Genomic DNA, 26,571 nt, shown 5'->3' on the forward strand with positions numbered 1-26,571 from the left:
GGATGGCACTGTCCTCCAGGACTAACGTCGTAGCTGTTCTTTTCTCCATTTCAGAAATTACCATGGTGGACACAGAGATGCCGTTTTGGCCCACCAACTTCGGGATCAGCTCCGTGGACCTTTCTGTGATGGATGACCACGCCCACTCCTTTGACATCAAGCCCTTCACCACCGTTGATTTCTCCAGCATTTCCGCTCCACACTATGAAGACATTCCGTTCCCAAGAGCTGACCCAGTGGTTGCGGATTATAAGTATGACCTGAAACTCCAAGAGTACCAAAGTAGGCGGTTTATTTCACTTTTCAGACTACTGAGACTAGAATTGGACTAATATCTCATTCACACTGGGGTAAATGCTCCAGAGACTAAAGCCTATAGTGAAGCCATTTACCATTCATTTATTCACCCATTGATCCATGAAATAGTGGGCATTTATAATGGACCAAAAAGGAAGGTAGTGTGTGAACACCCCAGATCATCTTTCTCCGCCCCCCCCCCCCCCCCCCCGCCTTCCTGCCTGCTTCCTTTCTTTCTTTCTTTTCTTCTTTCCTTCTCAGGGACATTTTCCAGCCTGATTACCTTGCCAGGTGCATCTCAGGCTAAGAGTCCATCCCCCCCACACTTTGAATTCTTTTTTCCACTTGTAAGTAGATAAGGAACATTTTGTCACTTTTTATAACTTATCTCTAAATCACTGTTGCATCTTTACTAATTCTGCAGTTTGAACAGCTTCCAGTGAAACCTATTTTTCAGCACAAATTTAAATGTTGACGTTGTAGGCTATTGATAAATCCCCACGCCATTAACGCAGTTCACATCAAGCCATCAGACTCGAGAAAAACTAAAGCTGCACTTTTCAAGATTAAATTTCTATGATGCTCTTTCCTTGATTTTTATCTCTTTGCTGATATGCTGTTTTTCCAGAGCCACCACCATGTAACTGCAGCCATTACTTGACAATAAGTAAGAACTTCCTGTAGTTCTAGTTTTTTTTTTTTTTAAGATAAATGATATACTTGGTTATATTTATATGTGTGGCTTTCAGTTGGAGCCTGATACGAAAATTTAACAGGCCTGATCCTGACCAACGGAAAGATAGTGCTTGCTTTCCATAGGGCCTCTCTCTATCAGAGATCATTTTACAAACCATCTTTTCTGACTCAACATTGATGGGAACCTGCTCTCTTATTTTTCATGTACCTTCAAGCTGGGCTTACCATACCTTTTCATGACAATGTTCCTTCTGTTTCCTTTTCAAGAGTGGTTTTAAAACACTTCTAAAATGCAACATTTAAATTCAAATGTATAATTTAATATTGTCACGAATGCCAAATACAGCACATTATGTAGCAAAGTAACCTTAATGATCTGAAATACCATATGTTGCCTGTTAGAGCTTTAGTATTACGAGGTATTGGACGGTCATAGAACCACAAAGTTAAAAGTTAACCACAGAGTTAACCCCATTTTTTTTCACAGGTGGGGCTCAGAGGTGTTGCGACTTGCCTGTGATTACAAAGCCTACTTTTTCCTGTGTATTTTTCACGTTCCATAGTGCATCTAACTTAAATAATAAAATAATGGCAGCAAGGTGTACTATAGTGACCTCCCTGTTGCTTGTCGGGCATTGTTTTTCACGTGGTAATTACCTGCTCGTGTTTTTCTGTACACAGGTGCAATCAAAGTGGAGCCTGCATCCCCACCTTACTATTCTGAAAAGACTCAGCTGTACAATAAGCCTCACGAAGAGCCTTCCAACTCCCTCATGGCAATTGAATGCCGTGTCTGTGGGGATAAAGCTTCAGGGTTCCACTACGGAGTTCATGCTTGTGAAGGATGCAAGGTAAAAAAACATTTTTTCTTTTTTGAAATAATTTGCTGAAAATGTACCTATTATTTCATTTCCTGTTGCAAACAGATGGCAAAGAACTGAGATAACATTGGCAAGCTTTTAAATATTTTTGGCAAAACCCATTCTTCAAATGGTATAATACTTGAAAACCTAAGAAAATTGTTCAAAGCAAGGCTACTTTGCCTCACTTCCCTTTTTCCAAATTGGTCCTGTGCAGCACCATCTAATTTGAACCTTGCATTTTGCAGATTTAAAAAAAAAAAAAAAAAAGTCACTTGTTCAAGGTATCATGGAAAGACAGTGATGAGCTGACCCAGACCAGTACCCGGATTTCCTGAATATTCTATATTGTTTTTCACTATACCATGGAATATTCTGTGTATGTAGGACCCGATAGATAGATAGATAGGTAGGTAGGTAGGTAGGTAGGTAGATAGATAGATAGATAGATAGATAGATAGATAGATAGATAGATGGATAGATAGATAATCTTCATTTGAGCCTTAGAACGGTCCTATAAAGTCAAGCTTATGTATGGCCACTTTACAGGTGTAGAAATCATGAATCAGTGAGACTTGCCCATGGTCATCCATCAGTAAGTGGCAGAGCCAGGACCAGAACATATATCTTATGACTCCTAAACCAGTGCTATGTGCTTTCTTGTTCCAGCGTCAGTTTGAGCTATGTGTTAGGAGCAGGCAAAGCAATGTAACTGTTTTGGAAAGGAGGTACTCTTTCTCCTCACCTCTTTTCTTTGTGAAAAAGGGTATTTTGGAAAGTTCATTTAGTAATATTCTGCCCTATTATTAAGAAAATGTTAATCTACTCGTATTTTATTTTATTTTTATTTTTTAATTTAATTAATTAATTGATTTGGCTGCGTTGTGTCTTCGTTGCTGTGCGCGGGCTTTCTTTGGTTGTGGCGAGCGGGGGCTGCTCTTCGTTGCGATGCGTGGGCTTCTCACTGCAGTGGCTTCTCTTGTTGCGGAGCACAGGGCTCTAGGCTTGCAGGCTTCAGTAGTTGTGGCACGCAAACTCAGTAATTGTGGCTCATGGGCTCTAGAGCGCAGGCTCCGTCATTGTGGCGCACGGGCTTAGCTGCTCCACGGCATGTGGGATCTTCCTGGACCAGGGCTCGAACCTGTGTCCTCTGCATTGGCAGGCGGATTCTTAACCACTGCGCCACCAGGGAAGTCCCTCTACTCATATTTTAAAATGTAGTTCGTATTTTAAAAGAATTAATTCTAATAGGCTCAATGAATAAAATAGTAATCGAATAGTACTTACTATATACTCCAGGGCTCAGAATAAATTGTTCATAAATACTTACCTTATAAAATAATGCTGCTTATAAAAGGTAAGATCAGATTCAATCGTCAGTTGGGCTTTTTTGTTCAGAATAATGATATATGACAGCAGTTAGGTAGGTGTTAGAATATCTGGGTTCCTAACTGGACCATGGGCCAAAAAAGGAAGTTAATATTTATTGAATTTCTACTATGCGCCAGATATTGTGCAAGATGCTTTTGCATATTATCATTTTTAAACCATATTCTGTCTAAGTTTTCAGTTCTATAAAATGATGGTGTTGAATTAGATGATCTCTAAAACCTCTTCAGTCCAATAGTTTATTACTCCAAAGGCAATTTAATAAAGTGAAAGAGACAAGCTAGTGGTCACCTGGCCACTTGCCCAAGGTCCCTAACCAATCGCATGAGCACTTCAGCCTTCAGACACCTCGTGTGTAAAACAGCTTGGTTAGATTAGCTCCCCAAGGGCTTCTTATTCATCTCTAAGTTCTAAAATTCCAAAATGACTCCTTGAAATACTACTGGCAAGAGATGGCTTTCGTTTAAAACACGAAAACCCATTCATTCTGTGATTGAAACCAAACTAAAATATCTGTGATCTTATATGAAATCATTATCTTCCCAAGGAGTAGTAAGAACATGTCATTTTATTGAGTTAGATTTATATAATTTTGAGGAAATAGTGGCTAAATTCTGAGAAATACCCGAAGAAATCATTTACTTTTTGTCATCTTGGTAATTTATGCTGATAAATAAAAGTATGGTTGGCTAAGTTTCCACAATAAATTATTATTTTTATGGGCTGGTAAAACACTTAGAAAACTAGAAGGCTTAAGCAAATAGTTTCACTGTGATTCTGTTCATCAGATATTTGTAGAGAGGTGGTTTTTTTTCTTTCTGAAATTTTTTTTTAAATTTTTAAATTTTAGTTTTTTATACAGTAGGTTCTTATTAGTCATCAGTTTTATACACATCAGTGTATACATGTCAATCCCAATCGCCCAATTCATCACACCAACAACAACAACCCCCGGGGCTTCCCCCCTTAATGTCCATACGTTTGTTTTCTACATCTGTGTCTCAACTTCTGCCCTGCAAACCGGTTCATCTGTACCATTTTTCTAGGTTCCACCTACATGCGTTAATATACGATATTTGTTTTTCTCTTTCTGACTTACTTCACTCTGTATGACAGTCTCTAGATCCATCCACGTCTCAAAAAATGACCCAATTTCGTTCCTTTTTATGGCTGAGTAATATTCCACTGTATATATGTACCACATCTTCTTTATCCGTTCAGCTGTCGATGGGCATTTAGGTTGCTTCCATGTCCTGGCTATTGTAAATAGTGCTGCAATGAACATTGGGGTGCATGTGTCTTTTTGAATTATGGTTTTCTCTGGGTATATGCCCAGTAGTGGGATTGCTGGATCATATGGCAATTCTATTTGTAGATTTTTAAGGAACCTCCATACTGTTCTCCATAGTGGCTGTATCAATTTACATTCCCACCAACAGTGCAAGAGGGTTCCCTTTTCTCCACACCCTCTCCAGCATTTGTTGTTTGTAGATTTTCTGATGATGCCCATTCTAACTGGTGTGAGGTGATACCTCATTGTAGTTTTGATTTGCATTTCTCTAATAATTAGTGATGTTGAGAAGCTTTTCATGTTCTTCTTGGCCATCTGTATGTCTTCTTTGGAGAAATGTCTATTTAGGTCTTCTGCCTATTTTTGGATTGGGTTGTTTGTTTCTTTAATATTGAGCTGCGTGAGCTGTTAATATATTTGGGAGATTAATCCTTTGTCTGTTGATTCGTTTGCAAATATTTTCTCCCATTCTGAGGGTTGTCTTTTCGTCTTGTTTATGGTTTCCTTTGCTGTGCAAAAGCTTTTAAGTTTCATTAGGTCCCATTTGTTTATTTTTGGTTTTATTTCCATTACTCTATGAGGTGGATCAAAAAAGATCTTGCTGTGATTTATGTCAAAGAGTGTTCTTCCTATGTTTTCCTGTAAGAGTTTTATAGTGTCCGGTCTTACATTTAGGTCTTGAATTCATTTTGAGTTTCTTTTTGTGTATGGTGTTAGGGAGTGTTCTGATTTCATTCTTTTACATGTAGCTATCCAGTTTTCCCAGCACCCCTTATTGAAGAGACTGTCTTTTCTCCATTGTATATCCTTGCCTCCTTTGTCATAGATTAGTTGACCATAGGTGCGTGGGTTTATCTCTGGGCTGTCTTGTTCCATTGATCTATGTTTCTGTTTTTGTGCCAGTACCATATTGTCTTGATTACTGTAGCGTTGTAGTATAGTCTGAAGTCAGGGAGTCTGATTCTTCCAGCTGTGTTTTTTTCCCTCAAGACTGCTTTGGCTATTCAGTGTCTTTTGAGTCTCCATACAAATTTTAAGATTTTTTGTTCTAGTTCTGTAAAAAATGCCATTGGTAATTTGATAGGGAATGCATTGAATCTGTAGATTGCTTTGGGTAGTATAGTCATTTTCACAATATTGATCCTTCCAATCCAAGAACATGGTATATCTCTCCATCTCTTGGTACCATCTTTAATTTCTTTCATTAGTGTCTTATAGTTTTCTGCATACAGGTCTTTTGTCTCCCTAGGTAGGTTTATTCCTAGGTATTTTATTCTTTTTGTTGCAATCGCATAAGGGAGTGTTTCCTTAATTTCTCTTTCATATTTTTCATCATTAGTGTATATGAATGCAAGAGACTTCTGTGTATTAATTTTGTATCCTGCAACTTTACCAAATTCATTGCTTAGCTCTAGTAGTTTTCTGGTGGCATTTTTAGGATTCTCTATGTATAGTATCATGTCATCTGCAAACAGTGACAGTTTTACTTTTTCTTTTCCAATTTGTGTTCCTTTTATTTCTTTTTCTTCTCTGATTGCCATGGCTAGGACTTCCAAAACTATGTTGAATAATAGTGGTGAGAGTGGACATCCTTGTCTTGTTCCTGATCTTAGAGGAAATGCTTTCAGTTTTTCACCATTGAGAATGATGTTTGCTGTGGGTTTGTCATATATGGCCTTCATTATGTTGAGGTAGGTTCCCTCTCTGCCCACTTTCTGGAGAGTTTTTATCATAACTCTCCAGAGTTATGGAGCAGGCAGGAATGGGTGTTGAATTTTGTCAAAAGCTTTTTCTGCATCTATTGAGATGATCATATGGTTTTTCTCCTTCAGTGTTAATATGGTGTATCACACTGACTGATTTGCATATATTGAAGAATCCTTGCATCCCTGGGATAAATCCCACTTATGGTGTATGATCCTTTTAATGTGTTGTTGGATTCTGTTTGCTAGTATTTTGTTGAGGATTTTTGCATCTATGTTCATGAGTGATATTGGTCTGTAATTTTCTTTTTTTGTAGTACCTTTGTCTGATTTTGGTATCAGCATGATGGTGGCCTCATAGAATGAGTTTGGGAGTGTTCCTTCCTCCACAATTTTTTGGAAGAGTTTGAGAAGGATGGGCATTAGTTCTTTTGTAAATGTTTGGTAGAATTCACCTGTGAAACCATCTGGTCCTAGACTTTTGTTTGTTGGAAGATTTTTAATCACAGTTTCAATTTTCATTACTTGTGATTTGTCTCTTCATATTTTCTATTTCTTCCTGGTTCAGTCTTGGAAGGTTATACCTTTCAAAGAATTTGTCCATTTCTTCCAGGTTGTCCATTTTATTGGCATAGAGTTGCTTGTAGTAGTCTATTAGGATGCTTTGTATTTCTGTGGTGTCTGTTGTAACTTCTTTTTCACATCTAATTTTAATGATTTGAGTCCTCTCCCTCTTTTTCTTGATGAGTCTGGCTAATGGTTTATCAATTTTGCTTATCTTCTCAAAGAACCAGCTTTTAGTTTTATTGATCTTTGCTATTGTTTTCTTTGTTTCTATTTCATTTGTTTCTGCTCTGATCTTTATGGTTTCTTTCCTTCTGCTAACTTTGGGTTCTGTTTGTTCTTCTTTCTCTAGTTCCTTCAGGTGTAAGGTTAGATTGTTTATTTGAGATTTTTCTTGTTTCTTGAGGTAGGCTTGTATAGCTATGAACTTCCCTCTTAGAACTGCCCTTGCTGCATCCCATAGGTTTCGGATCGTCGTGTTTTCATTGTCATTTGTCTCTAGGTATTTTTTGATTTCCTCTTTGATTTCTTCAGCGATCTCTTCGTTATTTAGTAACGTATTGTTTAGCTTCCATGTGTTTGTGTTTTTTACATTTTTTTCCCTGTAATTCATTTCTAATCTCATAGCGTTGTGGTCAGAAAGGATGCTTGATATGATTTCAATTTTCTTAAATTTACTGAGGCTTGATTTGTGACCCAAGATGTGATCTATCCTGGAGAAGGTTTCGTGCACACTTGAGAGGTGTAATCTGCTGTTTCTGGATGGAATGTCCCATAAATATCAATTACATCTATCTGGTCTATTGTGTCATTTAAAGCTTCTGTTTCCTTATTTATTTTCATTTTGGATGATCCGTCCATTGGTGTAAGTGAGGTGTTAAAGTCCCCCACTATTGTGTTACTGTCGATTTCCTCTTTTATAGCTGTTAGCAGTTGCCTTATGTATTGAGGTGCTCCTATATTATAATTGTTATATCTTCTTCTTGGATTGATCCCTTGGTCATTAGGTAGTGTCCTTCCTTGTCTCTTGTAACATTCTTTATTTTCAAGTCTATTTTATCTGATATGAGTATTTCTGCTCCAGCTTTCTTTTGATTTCCATTTGCATGGAATACGTTTTTCCATCCCTTCACTTTCAGCCTGTATGTATCCCTAGGTCTGAAGTGGGTCTCTTGTTTTTGTATCCATTCAGCAAGCCTGTGTCTTTTGGTTGGAGCATTTAATCCATTCATGTTTAAGGTAATTATTGATATGTATGTTCCTATGACCATTTTCTTAATTGTTTTGGGTTTGTTTTTGTAGGTCCTTTTCTTCTCTTGTGTTTCCCACTTAGAGAAGTTCCTTTAGCATTTGTTGTAGAGCTGGTTTGGTGGTGCTGAATTCTCTTAGCTTTTGCTTCTCTGTAAAGCTTTTGATTTCTCCATCGAATCGGAATGCGATCCTTGCCGGGTAGAGTAATCTTGATTGTAGGTTCTTTCCTTTCATCACTTTACGTTTTTCATGCCACTCCCTTCTGGCTTGTAGCATTTCTGCTGAGAAATCAGCTGTTAACCTTGTGGGAGTTCCCTTGTATTTTATTTGTCGTTTTTCCCTTGCTGCTTTCAGTAATTTTTCTTTGTCTTTAATTTTTGCCAATATTATTACTATGTGTCTCGGCGTGTTTCTCCTTGGGTTTATCCTGTATGGGACTCTCTGTGCTTCCTGGACTTGGGTGGCTATTTCCTTTCCCATGTTAGGGAAGTTTTCGACTATAATCTCTTCACATATTTTCTCTGGTCCTTTCTCTCTCTCTTCTCCTTCTGGGACCCCTATAATGCGAATGTTGTTGCGTTTAATGTTGTCCCAGAGGTCTCTTAGGCTATCTTCATTTCTTTTCATTCTTTTTTCTTTATTCTGTTCCACAGCAGTGAATTCCACCATTCTGTCTTCCAGGTCACTTATCCGTTCTTCTGCCTCAGTTATTCTGCTATTGATTCCTTCTAGTGTATTTTTCATTTCAGTTATTGTATTGTTCATCTCTGTTTGTTTGTTCTTTAATTCTTCTAGGTCTTTGTTAAACATTTCCTGCATCTTCTCGATCTTTGCCTCCATTCTTTTCTGAGGTCCTGGATCATCTTCACTATCATTATTCTGAATTCTTTTTCTGGAAGGTTGCCTATCTCCACTTCACTTAGCTGTTTTTCTGGGGTTTTATCTTGTTCCTTCATCTGGTACATAGCCCTCTGCCTTTTCATCTTGTCTGTCTTTCTGTGAATGTGGTTTTTGTTCCACAGGCTGCAGGATTGTTGTTCTTCTTGCTTCTGCCTGTAGAGAGTTGTAACATTTCTGAGAACAGCTAAAAACTGAAAGACAAATATTGTAAGTAGCTAAGTTTTGAGGGCATAAAAACTTAGAAGATAAAAGAAAGCAAAGAAGAAAAGTAGCAAAAAGAAAACAGGGAGGAGAAAACCCAAGTGCCCTCGAGTTACAAACAGAAATGTTCTAAGGCAAAAATGGAGAATGAACACTTAAGACCTGACGAATCTAGGGGAGTCCTTCACGTACCAGATATAAACAAATAAAGAAAAGCAGTAGAAAAAAATTAACAGTATAGTATAGTAACCTGCAGTAACTTGGAAACCATCCAAAATATGGATTACAGACTTCCTAGACTAAAATGCAAGGAAGGTTATGCTATCCTTGGAAGGGAAAATAGACATCTGGTCATTTTAAAGATAAGAACAAGAAAAACGTTAGAGGAATAATGTAATTTGGCTTCTCCAAGTATAAGTCATCAGTTCTCAAATTGTGATCTGGGAATGGGGTCCCTAAGACCCTTTCAAGACACCCATGAGGTTGACGCTATTTTCATAATAATAATAAGTTGTTATTTACCTTTTTCATTCTCTCAGGACTGTAAGTGGAGTGTTCCAGAAACTACATGACATGGAATGTTAGCATAGTTCTGATGCCTGATGGAATGTGGCTTGTGTGTTCTTGTGCATAGTAATTTCTCAGGTTTTATTTCTAGTCTGATCAATGCTAATAGGTATAGCCCACGTAAACAAAAGCTCTTTGGAAACCTCAACAGTTTGTACAAGAGTAAAGGGGTGTGGGCTTTCCTGGTGGCGCAGTGGTTGAGAGTCTGCCTGCCGATGCAGGGGACACGGGTTCGTGCCCCGGTCCGGGAGGATCCCACATGCTGCGGAGCGGCTGGGCCCGTGAGCCATGGCTGCTGAGCCTGCGCTTCTGGAGCCTGTGCTTCGCAACGGGAGAGGCTACAACAGTGAGAGGCCCGCGTACCGCAAAAAAAAAAAAACAAAAAATAGAGTAAAGGGGTATGGAGACCAAAAAGTTTGAGAACCACTGTTACAAGGAATGAAGCTGAAGACATACTGACTCATTCTTTGCTACTATGGAGTTAAACAAAATTGCTGCCACACTCTGAATGCAGCTAAATTAGACCAGTGGCTGTCAGTAATCAAAGATATCACCTCAGTTCCTCAACAATACTCAGTGAAAATGAAATTCACACATGTGTTAGACTCACCTGTATGTATGTTCTGAAAGGTGGTTTGGCAATTTAACATTTGTCATTTCAGTAGAATGTGGGCTGTACCCATAATTAAAGTACAGTTGACCACAAACCTGAAAACTAATTTATGGATTGCAAAAAATAGTTATAATCCTTAAGATAACTGTCAGTAGGTCTTTTTAAACAGCTTTACAGTGCCAGTGGAACAGGTTTATGTTGGTGATCCTTGCCAAAATTCAGATAGGAATAAAAAGATTGGGTTTGGATTACAGGGAAACAGTGATGGAGTATTTGGTTGTTAACATTACAGATTTAGGCAATGTATAACCTGTAGCTACTGAAAGACTAATAAGTTCTACAGCTTTCACAGCTGGCATTTATTGCTTACAATTTGGACACTTATTTTTTTCTCTAGTCGGTTTTCATCATATTTTTATGCCTTTAGTGAAAGGTCATTTTAGAACCATAGACTTAGCTAAAGGCATAAGGAAGCACAATCTACCATACAATACAGTATAATCTGGTTTTGTTTTTTTGTTTTTTGGGGTTTTTTTTGCGGTACACGGGCCTCTCACTGCTGTGACCTCTCCTGCTGCGGAGCACAGGCTCCGGATGCGCAGGCTCAGCGGCCATGGCTCACGGGCCCAGCCGCTCCGCGGCATGTGGGATCCTCCCGGACCGGGGCACGAACCCATGTCCCCCACATTGGCAGGTGGACTCTCAACCACCGCGCCCCTGGGGAAGCCCTGTTTTTGTATTTCTATGTATTTTTTGTATCCTACCTCAGAAAGCGTTTTTAGCATATTCCCATGTGCCAGTGGCAGCTCGTTGATTCAGCCCCCATGGGCCATACCATTTCATGATAAAGCTGAATGCAGGTCCAACACAGGGCGTTTAATCTCAGTATAAACTTAACCATACCGCTCTTAGGTCTCATTACACCTGAAGTTTTGTTACTTGTAAAACAATGAAGGATAGGTTGGAGAAGTTTTTTTTAAAGCAGAAAAAACAAAAAACAGGCATTACGTTCTCACAAGCAAATATGAAGACTTTATAATAAAAATATACACAAAACCATTTTCTGAAATGCTGGCTGGTGCACCTCCATCACACCAGTTCACAGACTTCATGATGATCAGAACTGTGAGCTGTTGGAATTGCACATCATTTTATGGACGCTGACACAATGAAAGAGTGTTGTTAGAGAGTGTTTCTTTATTGGCAGTATGAAGAAACTTTTGAGAAGCCTGCTTCATTCTTCAAGTCAAGAAATAATTTTACAGAAGAAACACTGAGAGCCTTGTATCTTCCTCTCTAGATTTCTTGAAAGAGTCAAAGTGCAAGAAAATGGTTGGTTATCATGAACTTAGTCTTAAAAGAAAGGTAAAAGTAAATTCCAGGATTGTGCTGGAGTCTGTATATATTTAGTTCAAGATTTTAGGTGCATAGTCAGTACGTAAATGATATACAGAATGATTATCCTTCAACATTGGAATCATTATAAAAAGAATGTGATACACTTTGAAAGACATCATAGGAGTCAAAACAAAAAATTACATTGTAAGGGTTAAGCTTAAAAAACATAGTTCTCTTATTAAAAAGCCTTCCTCTCCAACCATGCCAAATAGGTGAGTACTCTGGGACCTGTCAGCTAGCCAAGCGGCATTTTCAACCACTAATATTAGGTTTTAACAGTGAACATCAGAGAAGCAGTCAAGGATATCATAAAAAATATATGGTCACAATGGCAAAAATCAAAACAAAATTTCTCACCAGTATTTATCAGTGACAGCAGTTCTGTACTTTAGCCTTGTGTGAATCATTGGGAGGAAAATGGCTTTTAAATATTTAAACCTTCTTATAACCCTTTGAGAATTAAAGAGGCTTAACTTTCCAGCATACCCTACACAGGACATACCATTTGAGATATTAGTGATCTCACAAAAGGTAGGGAAAACTCTCCAAAACATTAATAGCAAAACAAACAAACAAAAACTCCTAGGTCTTGAGATGTAGCTGCAGGCATACTTGGAGGGGCAGGGCAGAGCTTCCTCATGATAGATGCCCATAGGAATACTGAGGTGCAGCATTGCCCTACAGGTAGATGCCTATGTCAGTATTCTGAGCTGTCAGTGAGGAGCAGCTGAGTCTGGGGCTTCTGAGTTGAGCCACAATTCTCAAGAGAGTCTGAAATAGTCATAAGCCAGTGTCACTCCTGGTTTTCAACAGAAGGATCTTTAAATTCTCTTTGGAGGAAAGAATTCCCAATTTAGACCCTGTAGGATTCTCACAGTTTAAGGTCAAGAAATGAGTTCAAAATAAAATGTCAGCAAACACTTAAGTAGGCAATCAACTTGATGACATTCACCAGAAGTGAACAAATAAACAAAAAAACAGACTTAGGCCTCTCCACCCCTACCCAAGGAAAGCAGATATTGGAATTGCCTGATACAGAATGTACAACAGCTGTGTATGAATTGTTCAAAGATAGAGGGCAGAATCATAGCAATGAATGAGTGAGCAATAATAGACTACCTGACCAACAGCTCTGAAAACAGGTGAAACTTCTAAAAGTGAAAAATTACAATCATTGAAATAAAAATTCAATACAAGGGTTAAATAACATACTAGAAACAGGAGAAGAAAGGATTACTGAACTGAAAGATATATGCAAAGAAATTACTAAGAATGAGACCAACAATGTCTTAAAGAATATGCCCTACCCAGAATCTGCTAGAATTTGAAGCCTCTTTTAGTTCTTTAAGTATTCATAGGATCTTTGAATATTAAAAATATGTCTTCTTTAGTGATGAATAGAAACGTACAGAACTCTTCTTACTGATGAACTGTGGTGAGAAAAGTTTGCTTTTACTTACTTTTGCCATTGTCATTATATATTTTTTGTCATCTTATTTGGCTGTTCTGATGTTTACCTTCATGATGAACATTAATGAGTAATTAATGGTAAGAAGATGAAAAATATAAAAGAGAAGTTGGGAAATATTGAAGGATTGAAAAGAAATCCTAACATTTAACTAATTGGAGTACCAGAGCTGATGAACAAGTGAAACCATGATGCAGAAACCATGTGCAAGAAGATAAATGAAAGAAATCCATGGCTAGACGCACTGCAGTAAAACTGCAGAATATGAAAAACAAAGAGAATATATAAATGCAACCAAAGTCAATTGACAACAGACATCTCAACAGAAACAATGAAAGCACAGGGACAGTGGAATTCAGAGTGTTAAGAGGAAAAACTGAGTACCCTGTGATCTTTCAAGAATGAAAGCAAAATGAAAAGGTTTACAAGTTAAAAAAAAAAAGGACTGAAATAGTAAACTTCAAGGATCGTAAGTCATAGAGAGGGGAATATATTTGCAATACCTGTATATAGTATGATACTACTTAATAAAGCCCGCAAACTAGCATACCTAAGCAACGTATTATTTAGTTTTATAGATTGTGTGATAAAACTATATTTTCTTAAAGGTCAAGGAAACGATAAACTCAAAATTGGGGATAGCGATTATATTGTCAAGAGGCCACAGAGGCAGGAGTTAGATAAGGGAAGAACTCACAAGTGCATGCAAGTGGCTGGTTATGATTTTAAATCTTGGGTTGAACAAGGGGCTCGTGTGTGATAATTATCTTATTATGTTTTATAGTTACATGTATTTCCTACATGTTTGTAACTACTACCTCTAATAAGATAGCAACAAAAACTGAAAGGAAAGGAGTGTGCCAGTGGCCTTGTAATATCTCAGTCATAGTTTAGAATCACAAGATATCAGAGATGGCCTAGAAAGGAAGTTAAATGACACACATATTTACCAACATATTTTAATGTAGCACTGTTGTTGGCGTTTGGGTTACATCTAGGGGCATAAGAGACCATCCCTTCTCCCAGGGAGCTCACAATTTTAGTTGGACAGTAGGGGAAGAGCAGAAAATAAACATAAATATAATAAGTAAATTATATGGTATGTTAGGAAGTCATAAAGGCTATTGGGAAAAAAGAAGAACAGAGTAAAGGAGAACAAGAACTGCCAAGGAGAGTTGGGGACAGGGACAGGCCACAGTATGAAATAAGATAGATAAGCCTCGCTGAGAAGTCGAGGTGTTAGCACAACTTGAATGCAGTGAGGGAGACAGGCAATTGTGTATTTAGAGCAAGAGCTTTTCTTCATGAGAGAAAGAAGTTGAGAGTGACTTCAAGGTTGGAGTTGTATCAGCTGAGATAGAGAGAGCTGCAGTGAAATAAGCTTGCAGGGTATGATTAGGACTTCACAGTTGGACCTGCTGGGTTAGAGATGGTTTTAGATTTCCAAGTGAAGATGTCAAGTAAGCAGCTGAACATACTTGTCTAGAGTTCAAGGTAGAAATCTGGAGAAAGTCCAAATGCATGTCAGTGGTAGAGTCAGTCCTAATTCATTGCTTTTTGTGTCAAACAGGGCCAGATAAATTTGAAAGAATTAAGAAGTGAGTTTCATGAAGATGAGCACAATAGAAATGAGTAGGAATATTCTGAACAATAACAAAAAAATGGAGTAAGAAAATGTTTCTCATTAGAATTTTTTTTCTGGTCTTTCAAAAATATGTAAATGTAATAGAATTCAGTTAGCCTCCAATGGACATATTTGCTATTTTGAGATAGCTGTCAATTTTCTGAGGATTTATGTATTACTTCTCATGTTATTTTCTGTTATCTCTTCTTGTTTGTAGGCTACAACGATTATGGAGCACTCTTTCAAATGCATAAATAAATGAAACCAATTCTGTAGGAAATTATGCAACATAGAGAATTCCAAAAAATTATCCACATGTGGATTTTTATTGGCCCTGCTCATGTTTTAGAATGAAATGACTATAACTTTGCCAAACTGCTTAGCACAATTATAAGGCTGGGGCATGCTGTTGGAATGATTTACAGAGAGACTGAACTGATTACATGGTGTTTTATTTGCATTACATTAAAGCCAGAGCACTTCTTAGAGCTTGCTGAAATCCAGATGTAGAGCCAAGATGCATTCAATGACATCAGTGGGTTGTGGTCACTGTCTAAGAGCTAAAAAAAGGATACTGGAGATCCTCTGGTTCTTTATATTATAGCAGAGAAAACTGAGAGAGATGAAGTGATTTATCTAAAGTCACCAGTGACAGAATGTGTCAAGAACCTACCTTAGCCTCTGATACCCAGGCTAGTGTACCTTTAGCCATTGTCACAAACACTCAAAATTTGCTTCCTTTTTTTCCATATCCCTTTGCAGGGTTTCTTCCGGAGGACAATCAGATTGAAGCTTATTTATGATAGGTGTGATCTTAACTGTCGGATCCACAAAAAAAGTAGAAATAAATGTCAGTACTGTCGTTTTCAGAAGTGCCTTGCTGTGGGGATGTCTCATAATGGTAAGTGAACCCTGAGTGCCACATACTTTACTATTCTCATTATGGCTGCCAGATCAGTAGACGTGAGGGCCGTTGCTGAAAACGTGTACAGTTTTTCCACCGATTGCCAGATTTCAGAATACTGCATGCTGCTAAAACGTTTCTCAATTAGGTCAGAATTTTTCAGCTTTAAATGTGAATCCTTCTCTCTTACAGTTGAGCATCTGCCATGATGGGAGTAAAGACTGGGAAATCTGGGAGATAATGGATATAACTGTAGTATTCTGAAACAAATGTAATGATAGTTGCGGTTAATTTTCTGTCTTGCTTTAATAGTATTAAAAACAGATTATACTTTACTTATATATATCAGTAGTTTCTACTTTATTTTTTTAAAATTTTGGGGGGTAGAGTTGATTTACAAATTTGTGTTAGTTTCAGGTAGACAGCAAAGTGAATCAGTTATACATGTACATATATCCACTCTTTTTTTTTTTTTTTTTTAAGATTCTTTTCCCATTTAGGCCATTACAGAGTATTGAGTAGAGTTCCCTGTGCTATACAGCAGGTTCTTATTAGTTATCTATTTTATATATAGTAGTTTCTACTTTTAATGTAGGAAAATTCTGATTTCTGGATACGGAACTTAAGTGGTGTATCAGAATTTAGATATGTGTCCTTTTTTCTCTTTACTATGCAAAAATGAGTAGAACACTATCCTTGACTTTATGCAGCATACAATTTGTGGATTAAGCAAATATTTTAAAGTTCCACAAAGCTTCAGTATCCATAGTAACATAAGCGAGTAAAACTTTCTACTTTTTAAACCTGTGTCTAAAGTCAGGCTTATGATTTGGAATGTCGACGAGGGAAGGACTGTAGGAGACCCATGTTTTCATGAACTGTAGCACTAACTCAGTAACATCATGGAAGACAGCGCTGTTTGAAGAAACAGTTCTTAATTTGGCTCTCATTGGTTGACTGGCTCACAAAAAATAATTTTGATGTAATTTGGTAGTATTATATTTGTCAAGAATTAATCAGTTCTTTCCAAAATAATTATGGGTTCAAGAGATATAAAATGCCAGAGTAATCAAATTAAATCCAAAGTCTCATGTCATCATATACCCTGTTTTTTTTTTTCTTTTACCTTTTCCTCTCTCAAAACTAATCTGGTAAGAAGATATAATATTTGAAGTCAGTCTTCATCTATAAGGACTCCAAAGCATCTGTGAAAATTAAATTTTTGTTCCATCGTGCAGATGTTTGGTTTTTATAGCAGAAATCAAGATATTTGGGAATCACTAATTGAACTGATCTTCTACCCTTTAAAAATAGTTTAAAAAATTATATTTGTATCATAATATGGGGTCATTTCCTCTAAAGGTAAGAATATATTTTGAATAGATCCATCAGCTATACTAGACAGGATGGAAATTTGGTCCAACTTTCCTCAACAGTTGATTATATCTGCTGTGTATACAACTGCAGTCATTAATTGCAAGATAATTTGCTGGTTTAATTCCATCAGTTTCCTCTTTATTTCAGACTTCATAAAACATAAGCGTTTTTACCAATTTTCAATTCAAGGGTTATATTTTAGGTGATGCAATCAAGTTGCAATAAACTTTTTTTTTTTTTTTTTTTTTGGGCTGCGTTGGGTCTTCGTTGCTGCACGCAGGCTTTCTCTAGTTGTGGCAAGCAGGGGCTACTCTTTGTTGTGGTGCACGGACTTCTCATTGCAGTAGCTTCTCCCGTTGCAGAGCACGGGCTCTAGGCACGCGGTTTCAATAGTTGTGGCATGCGGGCTCAGTAGTTGTGGCTCACGGGTTCTAGAGCACAGGCTCAGTAGTTGTGGCACACGGGTTTAGTTGCTCCACAGCATGTGGGATTTTCCTGGACCAGGGCTCAAACCCATGTCCCTTGCATTGGCAGGAAGATTCTTAAGCACTGTGCCACCAGGGAAGCCCGCAATAAACTTATTTTATCTTTATGAAGAAATCCTTGACTTTAAGGTCATTATTACTAAGACTGCCTAGGAAAGGAGACCAGTTTTGCTTTTAATGCTATTTATTTTTTTGTCCTTTAAAAATTGTCACTTTTCATATTGAAGAAAAATATATTTCCTAGTGCTTGCACACATTCACATAAAATATATCTCCTATTTCTTATTATTTATAAGCAAATAATATTTAAAGTCCAACCTATATAGTATTGATGGTATAATTTTATCTTTCCAGAAAAGTCAAAGAAAGCATCATGAACTTGATAATAAGGTCATCTTTTGACTTGTTATGACAATTAGCTTACTCTATTCAGATAGAGGAGCAGTCTTGGTAGAGTGTTTGGTTAGTTCATGCACAGGCAAAAAGAAAGAAAGAAAGGTCGGGCGCGGGGAGAGAGAGAGAGAGAGGGAGAGAGAGGGAGGGAGGAAGGGAGGGAGGGAGGGAGAGAGAGAGAGAGAAAGAAAGAAAGAAAGAAAGATAGAAAGAAAGAAAGAAAAAGAAATTAAATGTCATGGCATCAAACACATGCAGTTCAGCATTTACAGGATTGCAAACATGACTAAGAAAATCCCTTTTCATGGGTTTTGATGGGAATGGGTTGCACAGAAAAGAAAACATCCATTTGATCTATACACATGAAGGGGACCTCAACAAGTAGGTTTTGATTAGTTTTGTCTATTATCCTGATGAAGGAAACATTTCCAGATACAAAGTTTTCTAGGATATTGTAGTAACTACTTAAAATTCCTTGCTCTGGCCATTGTGAGGCCAACAGTAATGAGGTTTCCGTTCTTATAGAAAGTCTTTTTCTTAGTAGTTTGTGTGAATGGACCTCAATGTAATAACTGACCAACTTATCAAAAGAGGTTTCTAGGATTATACCCAGATCAGCTCCTTTTTTTTTCTTTTAATACTTTTTTTGGTATTTTCTTTTTTAAAATTTATTTTTATTTTATTTTATATTAATATTTTATATAAATATTTATTTTATTTTTGACTGTATTGGGTGTTCCGTTGCTGTGCTCGGGCTTTCTCTAGTTGCGGCGAGCAGGGGCTACTCTTCATTGCCGTGCACGGACTTCTCATTGCAGTGGCCTCTCTTGTTGCAGAGCACGGGCTCTAGGAGCGCAGGCTCAGTAGTTGTGGCACACGGGCTTCAGTAGTTGTGGCTCGCAGGCTCTAGGAGCGCGGGCTTCAGTAGTTGTCACGCACGAGCTTAGCTGCCCCGCGGCATGTGGGGTCTTCCCAGTCCTGGACTCGAACCTGTGTCCCCTGCATTGGCAGGTGGGTTCTTAACCACTGTGCCACAAGGGAAGCCCCCAAGATCAGCTCCTTGCTATTCACAGTACACACGAGAAGAAATAAACATCCCCCAAAGTGAATTCTCTCCATTCTGTGTTACTTTTCCTTCTGCTCTTTGGTCTCTCTGTTCAGTCCCTTCAGTGCATTTAGCTTCCCGGTTAGCCATCGGCTCCCACCTTTGAAGGAGACTTTGAAGTCACCTTCAAGGATCTCTAGGGACTCTGGGAACTATTGTTGGAAAATCACTAAAATCAATGATTGCGGGCTTCCCTGGTGGCACAGTGGTTAAGAACCCGCCTGCCAATGATGCAGGCGACACAGGTTTGAGCCCTGGTCCGGAAGGATCTCACGTGCCGCGGAGCAACGAAGTCCGTGCGCCACAACTACTGAGCCTGCGCTCTAGAGCCTACAAGCCACAGCTACTGAGCCTGTGTGCCACAACTACTGAAGCCCATGCACCTAGAGCCCTTGCTCCACAACAAGAGAAGCCACCGCAATGAGAAGCCTACGCACCACAACGAAGAGCAGCCCCCACTCGCCACAACTAGAGAAAGCCCGGGCACAGCAGCAAAGACCCAGTACAACCAAAAATAAAAAGTAATAAATTAATTTTTAAAAAATCAGTGATTGCTACGTCCTTTCAACTTTGAAAATTCTGTGATTCTATGTAAATCAAACAACCTACCTCACTTTTCAACCAGCTAGTCCATGTCTTACAGACAGTGCCACAGTCTTCCAAATATCTAGATATCTGTCATTTACCTGAATTTAAAAGTTTCCACCTATATGTTTTTCATATGCCTGAATCAGGTCTCCCATATGTTCTGATCAATTCCTCAGCAATTTAAGTCAGTACGTTTGATGATCTCATAATGATGTAACCCCAGAGTACAAATCCAGGGCAGTCTGGGGTAGGGAAAGTATAAATGGTATATTTGATTAGTGGTTCATGGTATATGGTTCCATCTTCAGATGGAACGTTCATTTTGACTGTGACATGTAGTCTAAACATCGTAGAAGGACATGATTTCAGAATTCTCCCATTTGGATACATAGTTGTTTCTCAAATATCCAGCATTAGGTAGAGGAAGCACCCAGGTGTTGGATTGATATGTTTTGGGAAGAAAGTTTTTGTTTTTCTATAATGATCAAGATAAACGAAGTTCCACTTATTTTGGTATTTAACAATCCATCATTTCTAGACCATGGTTCAATCCTACTGACGGCTCCGAAGTCTTCCTGCGTTGTCCCGAACACAATCAGCTCAATGCCCTGTCTAGGCACCACCTATAGAGGAAAGCTCTAAGCGAAAGTAAAGCAGAAATAAAGAACCAAATTCCTAAGTGATCATTGTATCAGCTACTACTTGTTTTACACTTTGAAATAGTGATGCTGGTATCTGTAGAATCTTAATAAAAATACTCTTGTATATTAATGTTGCTTCTTCAGTCAAATGGATACTCATACACATTTTTATAGTTTTTCAAAGTACAATTTGTGTTTTGAAGTCCTGCTGTCAAGATCCCTGACATTAATCATATTTTTTAAATGTGTCCTCTTTATTTTTAATAGGATAATTTAGTCATTAAGAATTTTTTTTTTTTTTTTTTTTTTTTTTGCGTTATGTGGGCCTCTTCACTGTTGTGGCCTCTCCCGTTGCGGAGCACAGGCTCCGGATGCGCAGGCTCAGCGGCCGTGGCTCACGGGCCTAGCCGCTCCGCATCATGTGGGATCTTCCCGGACCGGGGCACGAACCCACGTCCCCTGCGTCGGCAGGCGGACTCTCAACCACTGCACCACCAGGGAAGCCCAGTCTTTAAGAATTTTGACTAGAGAATATTTAATATTCAAGAGCTGCTTTTTGTATGAACTAAATAATAAAATAATAAGTTTAGGCTGTGCATTTTTTTAAAAATCTGAAGTAAAGAAGAGTTGACTTATATTACTTATGAGTCATTCAGCTAGGTTTCCCCATACCATTCAGTTTGGACAAAAATAATAATTTTTATAAATATAAAAAGTTAGTGAAACCTTAGCTTTACTGATTAGGATATCCTATTATATAAACGATGGATTTTTTTCTTTTATTGAAAAAAAAGCGACAACTTTCAAAATAATTTTTTAGCAGCTTCATAAAATGCTAGCAAAATGGTTTCACAGATTTTTGTGGCATTTAGCATTTATAAGGTAGTCCTCTCCTTCCTTGTAAACAGAAGCACTATGTATGTTGCAAAAAAAGAAAAGACTGAATGGCAAATAAATTTAAACTGCAACATGTTACCTTTCAGAAAATATAACAAAGTAAAAAGTCCTAAAGGAGCTGTGGTACTTATACCTGCAGGGTATTCATTACCGCCCATGATCTAGCCTTCACCTCCTTTTCCCTTTGCTGCCCTTTCCACTTACATTTCAGACAAACTGCGTACTTTGCTGTTCCTGCAGAGTGCCCTGTGGTAGAATGCGTCTGGGGCTCTGAATATTGTGTCCTTCTGTCCCCTGTCAAAATCCTATGTGGTGCTGAAGGCCCAGTTCAAAAGCCTTCTTTTCCATCCGACTTCTAATTCCCCATTCTTCCTCTTCTGTGTGTTTCTTACCTTTCCTGTAGCACCACATTCTTATAAAGCGAGGGAGTGATCAGACCTGTATTATCAAAAACCAAACTACTGACAGCTCAAAAGGAGAAGTTAGAGAGGGAAAAATCGGGGAGAACCATCAGGAGACCAGTGCAATATTGTGATCTAAAACATTGGGAACGGTGAGAAGAAATGGCATTGAGAGAAATCTCTCAGCAGTGACCAATGAATACAAGTGTCCAAGGAGAGAGGGGTTGTCAGAGATTATTTGAGGTGTCTAGTTTGGGTGATAGAGTGAATTAATCAAGAAAGGAACACAGTAAGAGGAGACAGTTTGGAGGGGAAAATGAAAAGTTTGATTTTATGTTGCATTTGAGGTATTTGTGGAATATCCAGCATCCATGTGCAAAGGAACACAGTAAGAAGTGAAAAATAGGGGTCCAAATCTCAGGGAAGAGAGGGCAGGAGTCATTAGCACGTTTTCTGAGTTAGAGAGAAGATCAAACTAGGAATAGCAGAATATAAGTGAAGGAAGAGGCACTGTCAAAGACGTCTGGAATATAGCAGGCAGAAAGATAGGAGAGCCAGAAAAGCACAAACCAGTGTGAGAAAAATTTGAAATAAGAGGGTGGAGAAGGTCAACAGTATTAACGGCTGGGAGGAAGCTGGGAAGCTCAAGCAGAATGAGCACTTAGAAGAGGCCCCTAGATCTAACTGTGAGGAAAGCTTTGGATCCCTTTTTCTTTTTTTTTTTCTTTTTTTTTGTGCGGCTCCGGACGCGCAGGCTCAGTGGCCATGGCTTATGGTCCCAGCCACTCCGCGGCATGTGGGATCTTCCTGGACCAGGGCGTGAACCCGTGTCCCCTGCATCGCAGGCCGACTCCCAACCACTGCGCCACCAGGGAAGCCCCTGGATCCTTTTAAGAGCGAAGTTTTGGTGAATTTAAATGAGGAAAACTAGATTGCAGTGGGTTGGGAAGTAAATAGTAAGACAGAAAGGGGAAGACGACTCTTTCAGTAAGTCCAGTGGTGGAGGAAAGAGCATGAGGGGGAGATCATGCCAGGGTCGGAAGCTTAAACTCGGCTTAGGTGGAAAGGAAGGAGCTCGTAAAGAGCGGTACATGAGGGAGAGAATAATCCGTGTATATTTAGGCTCTTTTATATCTGGGATCTCCTAGACGCGTCCCTTTCATCCTTGCATCTCCCAGTCCAGTCTGTCAAGCCAGTGTCTTCCATCAAACAGGTGTTCAGTGAATGAATTAAATGTTGTCAAGTAAAACTTCAGGGTCAGGAGATGAGGCTGTCGTGTCTTGCTCATCTCAACCTTGGAAAGAAACCTAGGCAAGTGTTTAAATACTCTTTACACATAGTTTGAAAAATGTTACCCCAACTTAAAAATTACTTAATAATGGTGATAAGGCTGCTCCTTGTTTTACTTTAAAGGAGCTGGAAAATAAAGTGATAGTTATTAGGTTGCCCAATCCTGCAAAACCTCTAAATGCGTACATTTTTTTTCCTCAAGGAAGAGAGGTGGAAAAACGTAAGTTATTGGCAACAGTCGTATGAAAAGCAATAGTGTTGTATAAGTCTCGTTTACAGGCTACAACCGTTACAAAATCAGCATGTTAAACGTGGAAAACTGACCATGAGACGAAGCCTTACTCGTTGTCAAAAGCCTGATAGGACTGCAAGTTCACCCCTTAGATGTTAAAGGACAAAAACATTTTTAATAAGGCTCAACTTAATTCATTCGCCCCCCACCATGTTCATTACAGCATTATTTACAATAGCCAAGAAATGGAAACAACCTAAGTGTCCATTGATGAATGAAAGGATAAAAGAAGTTGTGATGTATATATATACAATAACGCAGTCATTCATCCTGCCGTTTCTCTTCCTCTGTAGCCATCAGGTTTGGGCGGATGCCACAGGCCGAGAAGGAGAAGCTGTTGGCGGAGATCTCCAGTGATATCGACCAGCTGAACCCAGAGTCTGCTGATCTCCGGGCCCTGGCAAAACATTTGTATGACTCGTACATAAAGTCCTTCCCGCTGACGAAAGCAAAGGCGAGGGCGATCTTGACAGGAAAGACAACAGACAAATCAGTTAGTTCTCTTCTACTGTCTTCATTTGGGGTGGCTGGGTTTGTTGTTGTTGTTTTCCCTTTGAGTAAATGACTTACCATGTTACACACAGACACACACACACACGCGGAGTACCACTCAGCTGTTGGCTGGTACCTACCACAGGCTGAGTCTGAAACAGAGGAAAGGAAGTGTTTTCAGATAGGGTAAGTAAACATTTTGAAAAGGGAAAAACTCCTTCAAGTTCTCCTAATAAAATTTTTGAGAATAGTGTAAAAAGGTACAGGTCATCTTAACTTGAACAAATGAACTCTGACCTCCCTCGTCCCACCACGCTCTTTCAGGATCCATGTCTTTTCATGGCATCAAAATAACTGGCCACATCTATATGCCTTCACACAGCTCTGCTTTTCTCTGGGAAGGGCCTGACCTAGGTCTGGAAAAGGTAGTTAATCCCATTATTGTATCATTCAGAACTACTCAAATTACCTCTTAGAAGTTCTCCCTGGGGTATAAAAATACATTTCAGATATTACATCACTTTTCTTTCCTTGCAGCACTGTCCTGATTATTCCTGGGAACTGGAAGCTCTGTCCTTTTATTGTGTGTATGAATTTTATCTTCTTGGAGGCTCTGAGCAGCCAGGCCTACCCCAATGCATTCTCAAACATCTGCAGGCACATTGATGACCACTGTTTAGGAAACCCAGAGTGGGTTATAATGGTGATTGGGTCACGTTTTCCAAGAAGCAAAATTCTTCCCTGATAGGAAACTGAGAAAGCAACTTGGAATTGTATTAAAACAAAATATAACTGTGCCTGAATTCTGGTCCCAATTCTGCCATCAACTTGCACTGTGACCTGGGTCACATCTCTGTACCGCAGTTTTCACAGGTAGGGTCTGACTCTGAGTATGATATCTGCAGCAGCTTCCTAGGGTAGTAAGAGCCACAGAACATTCAGAAGACACTGTCCCAGCCCCTGAAAGCCTTCTTATGCTGTCGTTTATTTTCAAATGAACCCCCGCAGGAAAGGTGTGCGAATACTGGACAGAAATGTGTAACTCTTTCCCCACTCAGTTATATTTTGGGAAAAGTTTTATCACCCGTTCATGTATTTTGATGACTATCTCAAGATGGGTTTTTTTCCCCCCTTTTAGCTAAACCGTAAGAGTAGAATCAGCTAATAGAAAAAGAAAACTTCTGTGGGATATTGCTGCGTTAAAAGCCAAATATCAAGAAGGGCAGTAGGTTTTCTGACAGTATTATACCTGTATCCAGCTGTTTATAATTTTTTTTAATTCTTGCGTATTTATCATGTTCAAGACCCATGACCACCTTACAGCTGCTATTATTATCCTCTTTTTAAAGATGAAGAAACTGAAGTCCAGAGAGGTTGACCACTTTGCCCTGAGGTCCCAGAGTTAGCATGTGGAAGAAGCGACACCGGAGCGCAGGCCCTGTGCCTCCCGCTCGGGTGCGTTCTCCTCCCTGAAGCCAGTCCTGCCCATCGGCCAGCAGTGGCCAGGCTGACATAGACACTGGGGAAGTTTCACCTTGGGAAAGCATTCTGAGTTATGGTTTATTTTTCTGATTTAGAATGACAGGAATTGTCCACCTTGTTCTGCTGTCCCAGTACATTCACAGTCAGGGGATTTTCCCTTTGCTGTTTCGTTCTTGAATTCTAGTAAGGAGGGCCGCTGTCTTCCATAGGGCAGGGCCACGGAGTATATAGGTCATAGTAAAGCTGAGTCTACGTGTTCTTTAAATGAAAAGATCAGGGCACAGCAAAACAAAAGCAAATGACCTCTCCATAGTCTATTTGACTACGGAAAGTAAACCGTGTTCATTTAAAGGTAGAGAAACAAACGGAAGATCAGGGCGACACAGCCAAATAGGGTTAACAATTGAAGGCAGCTTGCGCCAGCTCGCTGAGAGCCCGTGTGGGACAGGGAACCTAACCGGAGACCCTGAGCTGGGAGAGGCGTGATGACAGGGGGACAGCCCAGAGCACAGTGTTTACTCCACAGTTTGCCTTGGGCCATTTAGTTTCCAGGAACTGCTTTCTCACCTTCTTTAAATCTCCCAATCCAGACCTGCAGTCCACACTGGAAATCCTATTAATTTAATAGTACCTGAAAGATAAGAGGAAAGCATTTAAAAAGCAAATTTCCTCAGTAGTCAAGATTTTAAATTTACACTCCCAGTGGCCAGCATACTGTTCTGCGTGGTACTCAGGGGCCACAGCCCGATCCACTGTAAATCACTTTAAAAGCTCACTCCAGTTGACTCCTTGGCTCTAAATCTTTGAGTTGCAACTAAGGTAATTGTAGGCTTTTTATGGGGTCAATAGGTATTAAGCTTTTTTAAGGGAAAGGGCTGCAAAATGCTTGATTATAGGCTTCTCAAGTTTGTCCTTTTTCCCTCTGTAGTAACTAGGACTGTGCTTTGTGTTACTCAGAACGTATCTGCTTAATTGAATTAAAAGCTGCTGCCTAGGGCTTCCCTGGTGGCACAGTGGTTGGGAGTCCGCCTGCCGATGCAGGGGACACGGGTTCGTGCCCCGGTCCGGGAGGATCCCACGTGCCGCGGAGCGGCTGGGCCCGTGAGCCATGGCCGCTGAGCCTGCGCATCCGGAGCCAGTGCTCCACAATGGGAGAGGCCACGACAGTGAGAGGCCCGCGTACAGCAAAAAAAAAAAAAAAGCTGATGCCTATGCCCTTGGAAATTCTGGACTTTCATCAGAGGGCCTCTAACCCAAGATTTTCCCACCAACCCGGGCACCATTAAAGATGGGATAGAGGCAAAATTGCCTCTTGTTGGGGTCTGGGAAGGAAAAAGAGACTGGGCCAAATCAGAATAGTCCATCCCCTGATTACACAAAACTGCAGTAGAATTGTTTGGCG

At 39.3% G+C, this 26,571-nt stretch overlaps 1 protein-coding gene across 4 annotated transcripts in view; it reads left to right on the forward strand.

Moving 5' to 3' along the window:
• PPARG (peroxisome proliferator activated receptor gamma) overlaps positions 1-26,571 on the forward strand; it is a 128,948-nt gene that overhangs the window by 78,497 nt on the left and 23,880 nt on the right. For all 4 annotated transcript variants that reach the window (XM_082664122.1, XM_082664123.1, XM_082664121.1 and 1 more), the window contains 4 exons: positions 55-282; positions 1,675-1,844; positions 15,585-15,723; positions 23,489-23,688. In XM_082664122.1, the coding sequence (XP_082520248.1) occupies positions 63-282; positions 1,675-1,844; positions 15,585-15,723; positions 23,489-23,688 (729 nt within the window). In that variant the 5' untranslated portion in view covers positions 55-62. The remainder of the gene's footprint in view (positions 1-54; positions 283-1,674; positions 1,845-15,584; positions 15,724-23,488; positions 23,689-26,571) is intronic.

The sequence above is a fragment of the Grampus griseus genome, assembly GCF_964374135.1.
Source record: "Grampus griseus genome assembly, chromosome: 10".
Lineage (NCBI taxonomy): Eukaryota > Metazoa > Chordata > Mammalia > Artiodactyla > Delphinidae > Grampus > Grampus griseus.